Source organism: Anticarsia gemmatalis, chromosome 10 (assembly GCF_050436995.1).
Source record: "Anticarsia gemmatalis isolate Benzon Research Colony breed Stoneville strain chromosome 10, ilAntGemm2 primary, whole genome shotgun sequence".
Classification (NCBI taxonomy): domain Eukaryota; kingdom Metazoa; phylum Arthropoda; class Insecta; order Lepidoptera; family Erebidae; genus Anticarsia; species Anticarsia gemmatalis.
In genome coordinates, this window is record NC_134754.1 from 13,438,098 (window position 1) to 13,452,566 (window position 14,469).

The 14,469-nt window shown below is 36.5% G+C and overlaps 1 protein-coding gene across 10 annotated transcripts in view; it reads left to right on the top strand.

Annotated features, from left to right (window-relative positions):
- The window catches only part of Tomosyn (syntaxin-binding protein tomosyn), a 311,830-nt gene that overhangs the window by 264,250 nt on the left and 33,111 nt on the right, over window positions 1-14,469 (top strand). For all 10 annotated transcript variants that reach the window (XM_076118943.1, XM_076118944.1, XM_076118945.1 and 7 more), the window contains exon 4: window positions 8,538-8,672. In XM_076118943.1, coding sequence (XP_075975058.1) covers window positions 8,538-8,672 — 135 coding nt within the window. The remainder of the gene's footprint in view (window positions 1-8,537; window positions 8,673-14,469) is intronic.

Consider the following 14,469-nt stretch of genomic DNA (forward strand, 5'->3'; position numbering starts at 1 on the left):
ATACCATAGCCCATGGACCCCAAACAGTGACCTCTAACTAAATCTCCATAGTGCCTTTACCACTGGACCCTACTGTCAAAGACAATCTCTACGTAGTTTATGGTAAACGTATACCCCTACTATTTAAGAGGTATAGTTTTAGGGGTATAAGGGTATATTTTATGAATCTACGTATTGAAAGGTTTTCTTGCTATTTGATAAGAAATGCAAGATGTAATATTATGGGAAATACACTTTTTATAGTAAGGTAGAAAACGTAAGGTATGATGAATCCGAAGGTTTTTTTATACAGGCTTTTGTTATTACTTATTCGTAAATGTTATACTTTTAGCCTAATACTGCCCCACTGCTAAGCAAGTGTCTCCTACCGGAAAGAGAGACAGTTCAAGGTCTTGAATGTACCGCGTTTGCCAAGTGCAAGGTTGGGGCTAAGGGCCCGTTCATAGGACAAGCGTTAACCGCGCGTTTTGATAACCATTGACACTGCAGATACAAACATATTTCAAACTAACGTTAGCGTTAACGGTTTGAATAAAATGTTTGTAGTTGTAAACACGCGATATCAAAATTCGCGTTCAACCTCTTATGCATAGATATCTTTACAGCTATGGTATACCAAAAACTAAATTATCAAAAGTAAAATTTACTTCAAAAATTCACTGAAAACAGCGCAGCGTATACTCTAAATTAGAAATCGATACATTGTAATTAGGTCATGCTAATATCTCTGTTCATTAATATTCGAATAACATTATAATAATGCTCTAAATTGCATCGTGACTCGTGAACTACTGCATAGCTGCACAAAGCACTTGCAACCTCATTCTATTGGCTAACTCTGCGTTTGTTTTAAACACCCGTTTCGGGCACATCGCATTTTTATAAGCTAAACTAACTATAACGTGACTGAATCTCGCATGGGCCGATTCTTGCTTCCATCCAAGAAACATTATCAACATTTAAGATAACTTTATTAAAGTTACCCATTTTCAACACAGTCTTCATTACATTAAATATCAAAATAATTACCATTAACATATAAAATAAAAAAAAATAAAAAAATAAAAATCATTTATTAACAGTCCACAGTTGTACAAACATAAGATCAGTAACTTAAGCCACACTAGGCATAGCCTGTTTCGTGGCCAAAGATTTTAGGCGATTACATAGTAGGACTATAGGTACAAATAAGAATACAAAGTAAAAATCTTAGTACTAGTAGGAACAACATAGTATTTTATAAAATTAAATGTAAAACTAAAGTGAGTGTATGTGTGTGCGTGTGTGTATGGGGGTGTATATATATATGTGTGTGCGTGTGTGTGCGCGTGTGTGTGAGTGTGTGTGTGTGTGAGCGTGTGAACGTGACTGTATATGTGAGTAAGCCTAACGAACAGTTTTTAATAATTGTTCAACCTCTTGATAATTTAGACTACTAATATATTTTGTAGCTGTTAATTGAGCTTCGCGTACCGAAACTTCTTTGAAATTATTTTTTTTGTTAATTAAATTATATAAGTGTGGAAACAGGTAATTTTGGAACCGTTGCGCGAATGAAGTATGTACAGCAGGCACTTGTGCCTTAAAAACCCTTTGTTTTAGCATATTCTTATAACTGTCGGATTTTAATAACGTAGTATGGGTGACTTTGACTGCGTTTACTACATAGAGCCTACGAATGCTGAGAACATTGGATTCTTTGAAAATTAGTTCAGTGGGATACCTTACAGGTTTTTTTAACATTACCTTTATGACAGATCTTTGCGCTCTTTCTAGTGTTAGTAGATATGAGGAAGCTGCTCCTCCCCAGGCACTTAAGCAGTATGTTAAGATAGACTGACAAAGAGAAAGATAGATCTTCCTGACCAGGCTTTCACTAGCCACGTTTCTGATCTGCCTCATTACATAAATTAATTTTCGGGTTCTAGCAGATAGGGTCGAAATATGATCCTTAAAGGACAGTTTCTCATCCAGGGTCACACCTAAGTATTTAATAGTTTGAGATCTCTGTATTGCTTTACAACCACAAACAATGGGAGTTGCATCTATACTATTTATGTTACATGTGTGTATAAAAATATCAGCGCTGATGGTAGGGGATGAAGGTAGAGTTTTGTGGAAGCAAAGGTACTTAGTTTTAGTGGTATTTAAAGTAAGTAGATTATTATTAAGCCAGCAGGTAATTTTTGCCATACCAGATTCAACATTTTGAAAACACTGATCCCAGGTTTTATCGTGAAATATAATTGCAGTGTCATCTGCATAACAGATTATTTCAGCGTTTTGTAGGGGTAAATAGGCTAGGTCATTTAGATATAATAAAAATAACGTAGGACCTAGTACACTGCCTTGCGGAACTCCGAAAGACAACTCTTTCGGCGTGCTAAGCCACGTGTCAACCTTTAAGCATTGCTGCCTTCCTGTCAAATAGCTCTGGAACCAATCGAGTGGAATTCCTCGGATACCTATATTTTCGAGCCGCTTTAATAGAATCGGAATTGACACAGTGTCAAAAGCTTTGGCTAGGTCCAAGAAAACTCCTACACATGAGTCGCCTCTATCTAAATGATTAACTATACCGTTAATAAGCATACTTACAGCGTCTTCAGTTGATCGGTTTTGTCGGAATCCAAATTGTTTTGGAGATAAGATTTGATTGGCTTCTATGAAATTAACCAAACGCTTATTAACGACTCTCTCTAGAATCTTTGAAAACACTGGGAGTAGGGAAATAGGTCTATAATTATAGGGATTATTTGTTTCTCCGGATTTGTGTATGGGTATAACGGATGCACTTTTCCAATTGGTTGGAACAATCCCAGAACTCAAGCTATTATTAATGATAACTGAGAGGGGTTCAAGGAGATGTGCTCTGAATGTTTTAATAGTTTGGACAGATATTCCGTCAGGACCAGGCGCAGTGTTTGATTTTAAAGAAAGTATGATGGATTCCAATTCATGGTGGTCAGTTGGCTCAAAAAAGAATGACGAAACCGGGGTGTTACTAGATTGCGCTATCTGGGCTAATGTTTGTTGTGTAGTGTTTTGTGTATCTAAAATCGCGTTTGCATAATTTTGACCTATAGAAACAAAGAAGTCATTACACATATTAACCGAATCTAGTGGGCAGCTTTTGATAGATAAGAGATCCAAATTAGATGTTTTAGTAGTGGGTTTTCTATGCGTCACTTCATTAATGGTATTCCAGAGTGCCCGTGGCACGTTTCTATTATTATATAGAGCATTTGTATAATATTCGTTCTTGACTTTGCGCAATAATGAAATGTAATAATTTCGGTATCTTGAGTAAATTATCATCTTTATAGAATTAGATGGATCATGCCTCACTTCCAGATGCAGTTTATCTTTAACTCGAGAGCAACGGAGTAATCCTTGAGTCATCCAGGGTTTTAATGTAACCTTCGATCTACGAATGCGTAATTGTTCTGAGTTATTGTCAAATATTCTTGTAATAATATTGGTAAAAGTATCGGTTTGTAATTGAACATTATCTATTTCACTTAATTTAGTCCAATCAATAATACTTAGTTCCTCACCTATGGATTCATAGTTAAAATGAATTCTGAATCTTGGAGGACTCACGGGTTTCGTTATATCCTGAGTAATACCTGTTATTACCATATTATGGTCAGTTAACGAAGATGCACAGACCACAGTTTCAACATCTACATCTCCCTTAAAGAAAACATGGTCAATACAAGATTCGTCCCTTGTCGGTCTATTTAAAGCTGGTTTTAGTCCTAACTCCGCCAGAGCGCAAAGATATGCCGAGGCATGCTGTGAATCGGCGTCATTGATATTAATATTTATATCACCAGTAAGTACAGTGCATGGGTAGGTGTTCAGAGTAGGAAACAGTGATTGGAGTGAGTTAATGAACCTCTCAGAGTTTCTGAATGATGGAGATCTATAAACACCCAGAATAGTGGCAACGTTTGGTATTTGAACTAAAATACAGTTAGCTTCTTCGATCATTGGCTCATGGACAATCGGGGACCATATGTTTCTTATGTAAACAACGACACCACCAGCCTTGTTAATAAACTTCCTAGTTTGATGAGACGTGTAGCCCTGAATTTGGCAAATTATTGAATTCTCAGAAAGCCAACACTCTGTAAGAATTATCACATCAAAGTCTATTTTGAATCTATTAAGGGCTATAAGAAAAGAGTTGAAGTTACGATTTAAACTGCGAATGTTAAAGGTTAAAATTTTGAATGAGTGATTTTTTACTATATCATAACACTTTTCTGCAATGTCTATTGAATGGCATTTCAAAGTATACGCATTATCAATATGATGCATATGTTCAAGTGTAGTCATAGTTAAAAATTGTAATTAAAATAAAAGTGACTAGAAAGCAATAATATTTAAATGCCATTATTTTATTTATGTGCGTTATGAGTAATACAGTGCTATGATATGAGTTTGAGAAGTTATTATTAAATATATGGTGTGAATGTATGTATGAGTATTTGTTAAGAGTTGTATGTATTGTTTTGTCGATTAAAATCCTTGTGTCCCGAAGAGTATTGATGTGTAAAAGAGTGATATGTGTGTATGTAAATAACAAAATTAAAATATAAGAATTTGGTGTTATACAAAAATATAGAAAATAACTTTGAAGCTGTGACCAGTTTACAGATAAGTTATTCTGAATAACCATAAGTTTAATTGGAAACTGTATCTGAAGAGCCAATGTACCTATCCAGGTCGTCCTGGGTTTGAATGCGTATGGCAGGATAATGGCTATTGGGACCGTTAGCACTTTTCTTAATGAATATGTTGCCATTTCGAAGCCAGCAGAAACGAAATCCTTGTGATTGAGCCCTTTTCCGAGCCTCGCGAAATAACAGCCGTTTTTCTTTTGTGACCCGTTCATTGAGATATATTCTTGAAGTGGTCGCGGCTACTACACCCTCTGACGTGAGATTTTTCCGCGTTTTTGCAGCTTGAAGTAGCTCATCTCTCTTCGATTTTCTAACAAATTTAGCTACTATAGGGCGGTGAGTTGATGAGTTTTGCCCTGTCTTTGGTTTTGGGCCAGCTCTAGATAACACATCAATATCTGTTTCTTGCAGGTTTACGCTTAGTTTTTGAGAAACCGTTAATAAAATGTGTGTCAGATTTTCATTATTACATTCTGGGACGCCACATAATTCAATTTCATTTCGCAGAGACATTTGTTCTAGTGTGCTGACCGTCGATTGACACTCTGATAGCGCTAATTTCAAATTGTTTATCTCTTGGTCCTTAGCTTCCAGTGATTTATTAAGTTTAGACAGGTGTTCAGAAAAGGATGGACAGATGCTAGCAACTTCTAATTTTAGTTCTTGGACGTCCTGTCTAAGCAAGTGAATGTCAGAGTTTTTCTGCTTCAAATCCTTTATTTCAAGTCGAAGCTCGCGAATTTCGCTGACCAAATCTGCTATGGATATATCGGAATCTACTTTAGATATACCGCGCGAACCTCTAACAATATTGACGTTTTCGCTGGATGCGCTAGGTGTTTTGTTGCCTTTAGGTTGAGCAGGTGTGTTCATGCTTACTTTTTTGAGCTGAGGGCATTTAGAGCAAAGCCAGGTTTGTTTAGAGGCAGTGGATAATTTCTTCCATGAGTCTTTAGTGATATCGATGCAATCTAAATCAAATACTCCCTTACATTTCGAACAAGCCAAATAGTAAGTATTTTGAATGCTCTTACCGCACTCCTTACAGTTCCCGGTCATCTTGAACTACGTAGAGGCGCGCTGGCAAAAAGTCACAATAGTAATTCCAGTACGTAATACACGATGCGTAGAGTTGTTAACGTTGCGTAGCGAGCGACAGAGACAGGAACAGTGCAGCGTAGTAGCGGCGGCGGCGCAGGCGGCGGAGCGGGAGGCGAAGAAGCGGGCGACCCGCGGGTTGTCGTAGGTCAGGGTTCAACGGCGATAATTAAAATTTTTGAATTTGTTTTTGTTATATCTTCGTAATTTGTAGAGATATTGCAATTTGGTTTTCGATATTATGTTGTGCGGACTTGAAATTATAGCGTGGTTATAAGATAAATACTAGATGATAACTTTAAACTACTTTTTTGAATTTTCAAAAACGGAGCAAAGAGACACAGTGTTAGCCTAGACGGTACCGAACGACGAATGTGGTATGATATATAATTTCACTATCAATAAATAACAGAAAACAAGCAGCAACGCTTTATAAATAAAAATAATAAATCATTAAAAATCAATAACCACTATATTACCAAGCAAGAATTCAAAAATTCGCAAGAATCAGCTGTGACCATGCAAGAATCAGTCGCATCACTAACATAATAATCTAACATGTGTATCACGAACACGACAGTGACAATGACATAAGCACATAGTTTAGGCGTTACGCTATGTTACAGATCACGCATCAAACTATCACATTCGACAAACGAAATCAAAGGGTGAGTTCGTGTTAGTTTGATGTCGTCGCACCCACACTTGCATGCAAGAATCACTTTTACACGTACTTGTTGAACAATCTTGCCATAATAAATCTAATATTAGAATAAAATAAAAATGTAAGAAGACATTTACACAAATGACACTAAAATCGAAAGATTATGTGTTCTTTTTACTCATATTCCTTGCAATAATATCATCACTGGAGTAAGAAACATTACGCAGTGTTATGCATTCAATAACTACTCAAAGCGTTGAATCTTTAGCAGCCAATCTCAAACATTCTCGCCACCTTTTTCTCGACTTTGCCAACTATAGGTGTCAGTATTAAACCAAAATTATTGATTTTCTTAAATACAAGAAAAAAAAAGTAAACTCAGTCACGATTCTTGCAAGATGATTAATATTGTTCAACAAATACGTGTTGGAAGTATCTGTCTCTGTCAGTACACTGTGCGTATGTTGTACACTATCCCTCGCCTCCTCGCCTCCTCGTCTAGTTGACAATGTATTATAATATAATGTATTATATGAAGCATGCCACCGATATGTTTCAGTTGCTGTAGTACACACAGTAGACTCTTATAGATTGTAGAACAAACGCAAACGGTCACTTTCAGTAACATTTGCTAGCAAGAATATGATTCTTGAAAGTTAAATTCCGTTTTACGGAAATAAGTTTTGGATAGTTTATCTGGCAGATAAAAATATGTTGAAATATATATACAGGTTTGTGAAACCAGCAAAAATGTTACCGATTGTTTTGTTTGCGAGTGAGTAGAATATGTGTACATTATTTTTATCTTTTTCAGCTTTTAAAACTCGATGTTTATATTTAAGAAAATACTATAAAATCTACATTTTAGCAACGTTTGAAGTACATAAAAGGTGCTTTTAAAACGTAACAGGTTACCAGATAGGCTTCCAAAAGGGTTAATTAAAAAATGTACACGGTGGAAGTTTTCAACAGCCATTAGGGGGTCGGGGGTGGTTATAGCCGGGTAGCCGATACGATGCCCCGACGTGACCCGATACTTACAGATAAACTTTTACTGGACAGATAAAAATTAATATCTTTTATATGACCACGTTTCTTGCTTACGTTTGATTTGATGTGTTTTACATATTACGGTAGAAGTAAAGTGGCTGTATATTAAATATCGTAGCATAAGCGTAGAAGCTCTACGAAGCTACGACGTGGACATCTACTCGTGTTTGATTGCTGATGTAGCTAAGTCACGTTACGATTGCTAAGCGAAACATATTTTCGTGACGATAATCTCATAACATTCGTTATATAATAATAATGAATATAGTATTATACGAATAAGTAATATAGTACTACAATACTCAATAAATATTCACATCATATCAAGAAACGATTCAAATAACACACTCCATTTACCTTTTGTCGGACAACTTCGTAGACCTCTACGAGGCTACGAGATTATCGTAGCGGCTACGACACGAACCGGGTCACTTATTATTACACTAGAATATCGTATAAAAAGGTATTTGATCCTTTCATGAATACGTCGTCTATTGTAAAGGATCTATTGTAAAAGGCCGACTATACAGAATAGTGTATTGATATCATTTTGATACTTTTATTGTGAATATTATGGAGTTAAGTGAATAATTCAAGGGTGCTAGTATCAAGAACTGTTATTTATGCGAATGGTTGTCGCTTTGCATTGTAATTTGAATTTTAAATACAAAGCGCAGTTGAGTTGCAAATGAAAATGCGGTCTTTATGACAAGACCAGTTAGCATCTGGAACACTAAACTTATTTAATGAACTAGAAGTAGTTGTTACAATCATTTTAAGGTAAACAAAGACTTTGCCATCTTTTTTGCCATAACAATCATCGTTATAGACTGATGCTATCTGTCAAAGCTACATTGGTACTGAAGACGTTCAAATATAACCTCAAAAAATATATTTTCAAGTTGCTAGACTCTCAAATTCTGCTTCTTCCCCGAAGAGTTTTCGTCCACAGAAAACCCCAACCCAACAATTTCCCACCCTATTTTGAAGACTTATCTTATTGTTCAATAGTAATATGTTGTGTTGGTTTCCAGGATCACATGTCTGCACCTCCCGCTGGCGTCCAAGTGGATCCACGTGGGCACGGAGCGCGGGAACGTGCACGTCGTCAACATCGAGACCTTCGCGCTCTCAGGATATGTCATCAACTGGAACAAGGCCATCGAAGTGTGAGTACTAGATTATATATGTCTCTTTTTGTTGTGTTGGATTTTCGGTGGTGGGAGTAGGACGGGAATATTGCACTCTTACTTCTGAGATTACAGTTTGGTTAGGACATAAAGTTAACTTTTTAATTAAGCGTTTTAGAGGTTTTTTTCATTATCATATACCAGTATATTAGTTTTACTTTCGTTTGTCAGATGCTGAGCAGTTAGATACAAAAACAAATGTCATTATTATTCGAGTAGACTTATAATAATAGGTATACCAATACTGTTGAGAATATGAGATTGGAAAAAAACATTCTAGAATATCTACAATAATTGACCATTATAAAAATAAAGCGGTCTAGTAAAGAACTTGACGTCGCAATATGAACACATAATTTTTGGTCGCGACCCTTGTCAAAATGAAAGAACGAAAATATAAGAAAAATTACTAAATATTTTTCGTAAGGCATTGATATATTTTTAGGCGGAAACCGAACGGCGGCTGTCCTTTTTATTTATTTATGTTTTGTTGAAAGTAGGTCACCTACTGCGGGTTCCTCGGAGGTTATTTCATGGGTTTTTTGCGACGTTGTGGCTTGTTAACCGTGAAGGTTATGGCAGTGTATTTACTTGGGTCAACCTTTGTTTACTTCTTGCTCTTTATAAGAAGTAATAACCCATCGATTTTCCGAAACTGGAACTAATCAACTGCAAGATAGTTTACAACAAATCACGGTAAATTTGCATCCTTAACTTTGACTAAAGCGAATTAACTTCCGTAGAAGGGAAAGACTAACACTATCTATATGGTCGAACTTATTAAGCATGTAAAGTACGGATCAGAAATAATAGTAGACCCAAGAAAACTTAGACACTCTCTACGACAGATCTTACAGATTCTTCAGCATCTTACCCGTGACCATAGACATACAAATGTGGGTAATACCCGGTAATTTTTAGTAATTCCCGGTAATTCCCCGTAATGCCCAGTAATCCTCGGCAGCAATAAAGGTCTGCAGGGCGGTCAGATAAGCCGCAAAGTGATCGCGTATCCTGCGTAATTGCGCCTACTCTCGGTTAATTGGGCAACGTTTAACGCCCTACGCCGCCCTATGCCGCCCAGTGCCGCCTACGACCACGGCTAGATAATAATGAATACGTGAATTGTTTTCTTATTAGAGACATTGATTTTAATAAAGTTTCGTCAGGTTAGTATATAGCCCGTTAAACTACTTCTGAATAAGTATCAGTTAGTATATTAGATGAAATTGACAGCATTTAAATACATTTCATTTCACTCTATCTATCAGTTCTCGAGCACGTATCCTTATACTGTAAAACTGTCACTTAGAAAAGTGGCTCCAAAGCTAGAAATTCAGAAAGTGGTCATGTCAAAAGGCGATTACAAACAGAAAACTCTTCAACAAAACTGTCTGAATCTTCAATGTACTCTCCGTCTTACATTATTGACCTCTGGGCAATAAACAAAGCAATATACGAGATTACACGTCATAAACTTTAATATCTTTTCCTAAGAAGCCTCTCTAGCTGCCTAAGGCTTTTAGTGTTAAAGCAATAAATTAATTCGTAATACCTAGGTATATAAAAGAGCTATATTTACTTACTAAGTAAATTTACTGTAAATTTTGCTGTAGATTTTTGTAGGTAGGTATGTCCGAGACTTCATATCTAATAATTAGTGGTACTTACATTTTTGTTCATTAGTGACTAGTCATCTGATACGGCGGATATAATAAATAAATTTATTTAACCCATTGATGTCCCGCTGCTGGGCAAAGATCTACTCCCATAATAAGAAAGGGATTCGGCGGCATAATTCTTTTGAAATAACGTCTACATAAATTGTCGGGATCTGTCATCGGCTGATTTGGTGTATAGATTATTAAAAAGAATAAAAAATATATATATCTTGTAGTTATGTTGAAAGTTTTCTTGATGCTGAACTGAATCTGAAGAATATCAAAACAAAACGCCACCAATTTTCTTCTGTTTTGCCATACGAGGAGCTAAAAATAGTCTACTGTCTTCTTCCCATTACATTTTACACTCCCATATCCTTAAACCAGCCTGTTACAATAAGCATTATCCGTAACGCGCTCAGTAGTCTGTATGTAGATGTCATCGACACTTAACAAGTGCGTTGTTACCTCCCTTGCTCTGAACCGCGGTGTTGCTTGATATTGCTTATAAATATGTATATTGTATGTGCGTTATTTTCTAGTGCACTGTTTGATATTACTTTTATTATGCACTCGATAGCTGGTGTTCTGTGGGAACTGTTTGTGTTATTTCGTTTGCAACTGTAACCACAAAGTTTTTTTTTGTTTTTTTAAAGATCACTCCCGCACAAAGAATAGCTCTTGTGTCGCGGGGACTTTTATAAACATACAAACAACGGACAAATAAATGTTCCGTATGGGAATCGAATTCATGACCTCCTGACGGTATTGGCGTGGCGACCTAAACCACTGTGTGTGTTTATTGTGATAATAGTGGAAAGATCTTTAGTTTAAAAAGGGGGTAGAACATTGCCGTATGTATGTACATCTACAGAGTGTACGGACGCAAAAGCATTTCAATACCATACATACTATTGACAGTATGTGTGTAGTCACAGTGCTCCTACACGGTAATTTTGAAACTACTCTGTTAGGCTACACACATATTGGAGTCAGCATTAATCGGTCTAGCCGGGTGGTAAAATCAAATGATTGTTCGGGAAAAATGCCGCTCGACATCGCCGCGCCTGAATATCTAAACCGAATTATGACGATCGGACTCACAGGAACTACCCAAACGGCACAATAAGTGCAGTATTTGCTTCGTGTCGGTTGTTATAAATACTGCCGAACCGGCCATACCGAGCAGAATGAAAAGAAATTAGTGTTGAAAAACCTTGCGTAAAGCGCGCAAGGCTTGCAAGGATCAACAAAAGTTTGTGTGTTAACCACAGGCAAAAAGTAGAAAGACATTTTTAGAACGTTACATGTAAGACATATGCCATTTTATTTATAAACCTCTTTTGTAGTCAACATAAATGTTTAAAACAAGCCGTTCACGAGATTCTCATTTCATTTTTTAAAGACAACTCCCGCACTAAGAATTGCTCTTGTGTCGCGGGGACTTTTTACAAACATACAAACAACGGACACAAAGCACAACCAGACCCGAAACAATTATTTGTGGATCGCACAAATAATTGTCCCGTGTGGGAATCGAACCCACGACCTCCCGTTGCAGTGGTATCGGCGTGGCGACCTAAACCACTGCGCCACGGAGGTAGTCTAAAACAAAAACAAAGATTACACGTCATAAAGTTTAATATCTCATCTTAAGATGGCTCTCACGCTGCCTTAGGCTTTAAGTGTTATTTTTAATGCCTAGATCTTAAGAGAATGCCTATATTTGCTAGCTTAGCAGTAGTTTTACATAGTACTGTTTTTTTACGACGAATTATTTTTAGCGTAAAGCGGGACCCTATTACTGAGACTTTGCTATCTGTCTGTTTGACACCAGGCTGTATCGCATGAACTGTGGTAGTGAGTCAGTTGAATTATACACAGATGAGGTCTTCTGTTGCTGCTATAATTTGAATGACAGCTTTTGGGTTGCAATTGAATCTTGCAGATTGTTGCGTCAGAGAGACTTCATAAACATACAAACAACAGACGCAAAATCCACTCTTCATATAACCCCAACATTACTTCATCAGAAACAGTTAGATAAAACTCAGTTGAACAAAGTTTCCTAAAGTAACATTTACTTTAAACTTATTCTCTCCAAAACTAAATAAGTCTTGTAATATCCCCGACTCAGAAACAAAAACATTACTGACACCTAAACCTAATTAAGGGTACATTGGTAAAAGAATGCCTTACTTTTTACCCATCACAGTCAAAGCTAATTCTCCCAAAAGTAAGAAACCATTATGTTAATTGAACCAGCAATAACAGTAGCGCGCGAGTGCCAAGCGCTGCAAGTACCGCGCGAGGTGCCAACTACTTGCCGTTAACAGTCGACTGTTGTAATATCTGCTAACTAGATGGCGCTGTTGTTTGGCTCCTTATGACCACTGTGATTGTGAGAATGTGCTAGTTGACAGAGATTGTTTAGGTATTACACTAGGTTTAGTTGTCAAATTAGGTTCCCTAGGTTTATTTGGTTTCAAAACATTAGTTATCGTATGTTGCCAAATATGGCATTTCTATTATAATAACTGATACTATTGATGTCGCACGTTAGGTTTGAAAATCTGCCTCCTCCTCCTATAAACAGTCTTCATCAAACCATCACTATCTTCGGTGCTTCACAAATGTAAACGTGGATTAGCTATTCCAAATGATAAAATGTTCATAATAATAAACACATGAGCCTAAAATTATTAAACAATTACAACAGAACACACTCGAGCTTTAAAATAAATTAACTATTAACTTTATGCCCTTAATTCAAAAAGACAAATGCAGTCGCCTTTAGAGTGTCATCATAAATTATTTATGACACTCTTGGCCACCTCATTCTCTGCCTACTCTCTTTTATAGTTACGGCCGTAACAATAGACAGTTTACGAGTTGCCTCAATAGATGGCGTTGTACCGCCGCGGGGCGATATAATTTTAAAATGAACTTTTATGAGCGAAGTGAATGGAGATTGTCGGGGATTAGGACGGGCTTAGAAGGCACGTGAATGGTTACGCGCTTGATGTTGGTACTTATTATAAGTGTAATTTTTTGGGGATTAGAACGTTGAAATAAGTCGTTGTAGAATATTGAAACAAGCTGGATCTTGTAGATTACGGCCTAGGTACAGACGAATATTTGCCTATCTAAAGATATTTGAAATTGAACACATCTTTCGGAATTAAGGATTGCTACTTTAGAACTGAGTTTACTGAGCCCTTTGTATATTTCTTAGTTACATAGTTATCTATGTAACTAAGAAATATACAAAGTACTCATCTTAAACAACCTGTCGATTCATAACTTTTAAACTTTCGCGATTCATGTTTATTATAGAGGTATAACAGGATACGAGAATTAACGTGAACACGCATTTTACCTAGGAATGCTTGACCTATCTGTAGTAGCTTCCATCTTTGCAACTGAGAAATATCCTTAACTTATCTAGATATTTATATTTTAACTCTCGCTTCTCGTGGAAATGTTCTGTAAACATTTCCCAAAATATTTTATTTCCTCAAAGAAAATATTTTTACGAACGTCATGCCCTCATTCATTACGTCACACATTACGTCATATCACACATACATCTCATACAAGTCATACAATCAACGTGTGTTGTCAAGTGCTCCTTCAATTACGTTATATTTGGATATATTCGTGTAAAACGTTACAGCCTTCCTAAAACGTTTCGTTCTCGCTGAGGGAGATATATCTGGTTTCTTTATGTATTCCGTTTTAGTTTTGTTACCTTATTGCTTATGTTTCTTTGCTATTATATTGGCGTTTGCTTAAAAGGATGTCTTTGTTGAAACCTATTTAGTGTTTTTGTATATGTCCCTGCTGTAATAAAGTACGAATTTTGTAAGACAATCTAAGTAAAAGACAAAGAGAAGTACTCTTTCCTTAACCGTTCTTAATTGGCTAACCTCGTCTCTAATAAAAATCTTAAAGAAGCCATTCTATATGATTGTAAAGAACTAACTCTAATACTACACCACAACCAACATTGGCCCCAATACATTCTCCAGTACCAACATTCTCTACTGTTCATAAATCAACAAAATTGGCTGCAATACGCATCCAACATCGTGGTATTCAAGCAATCGTCCGCA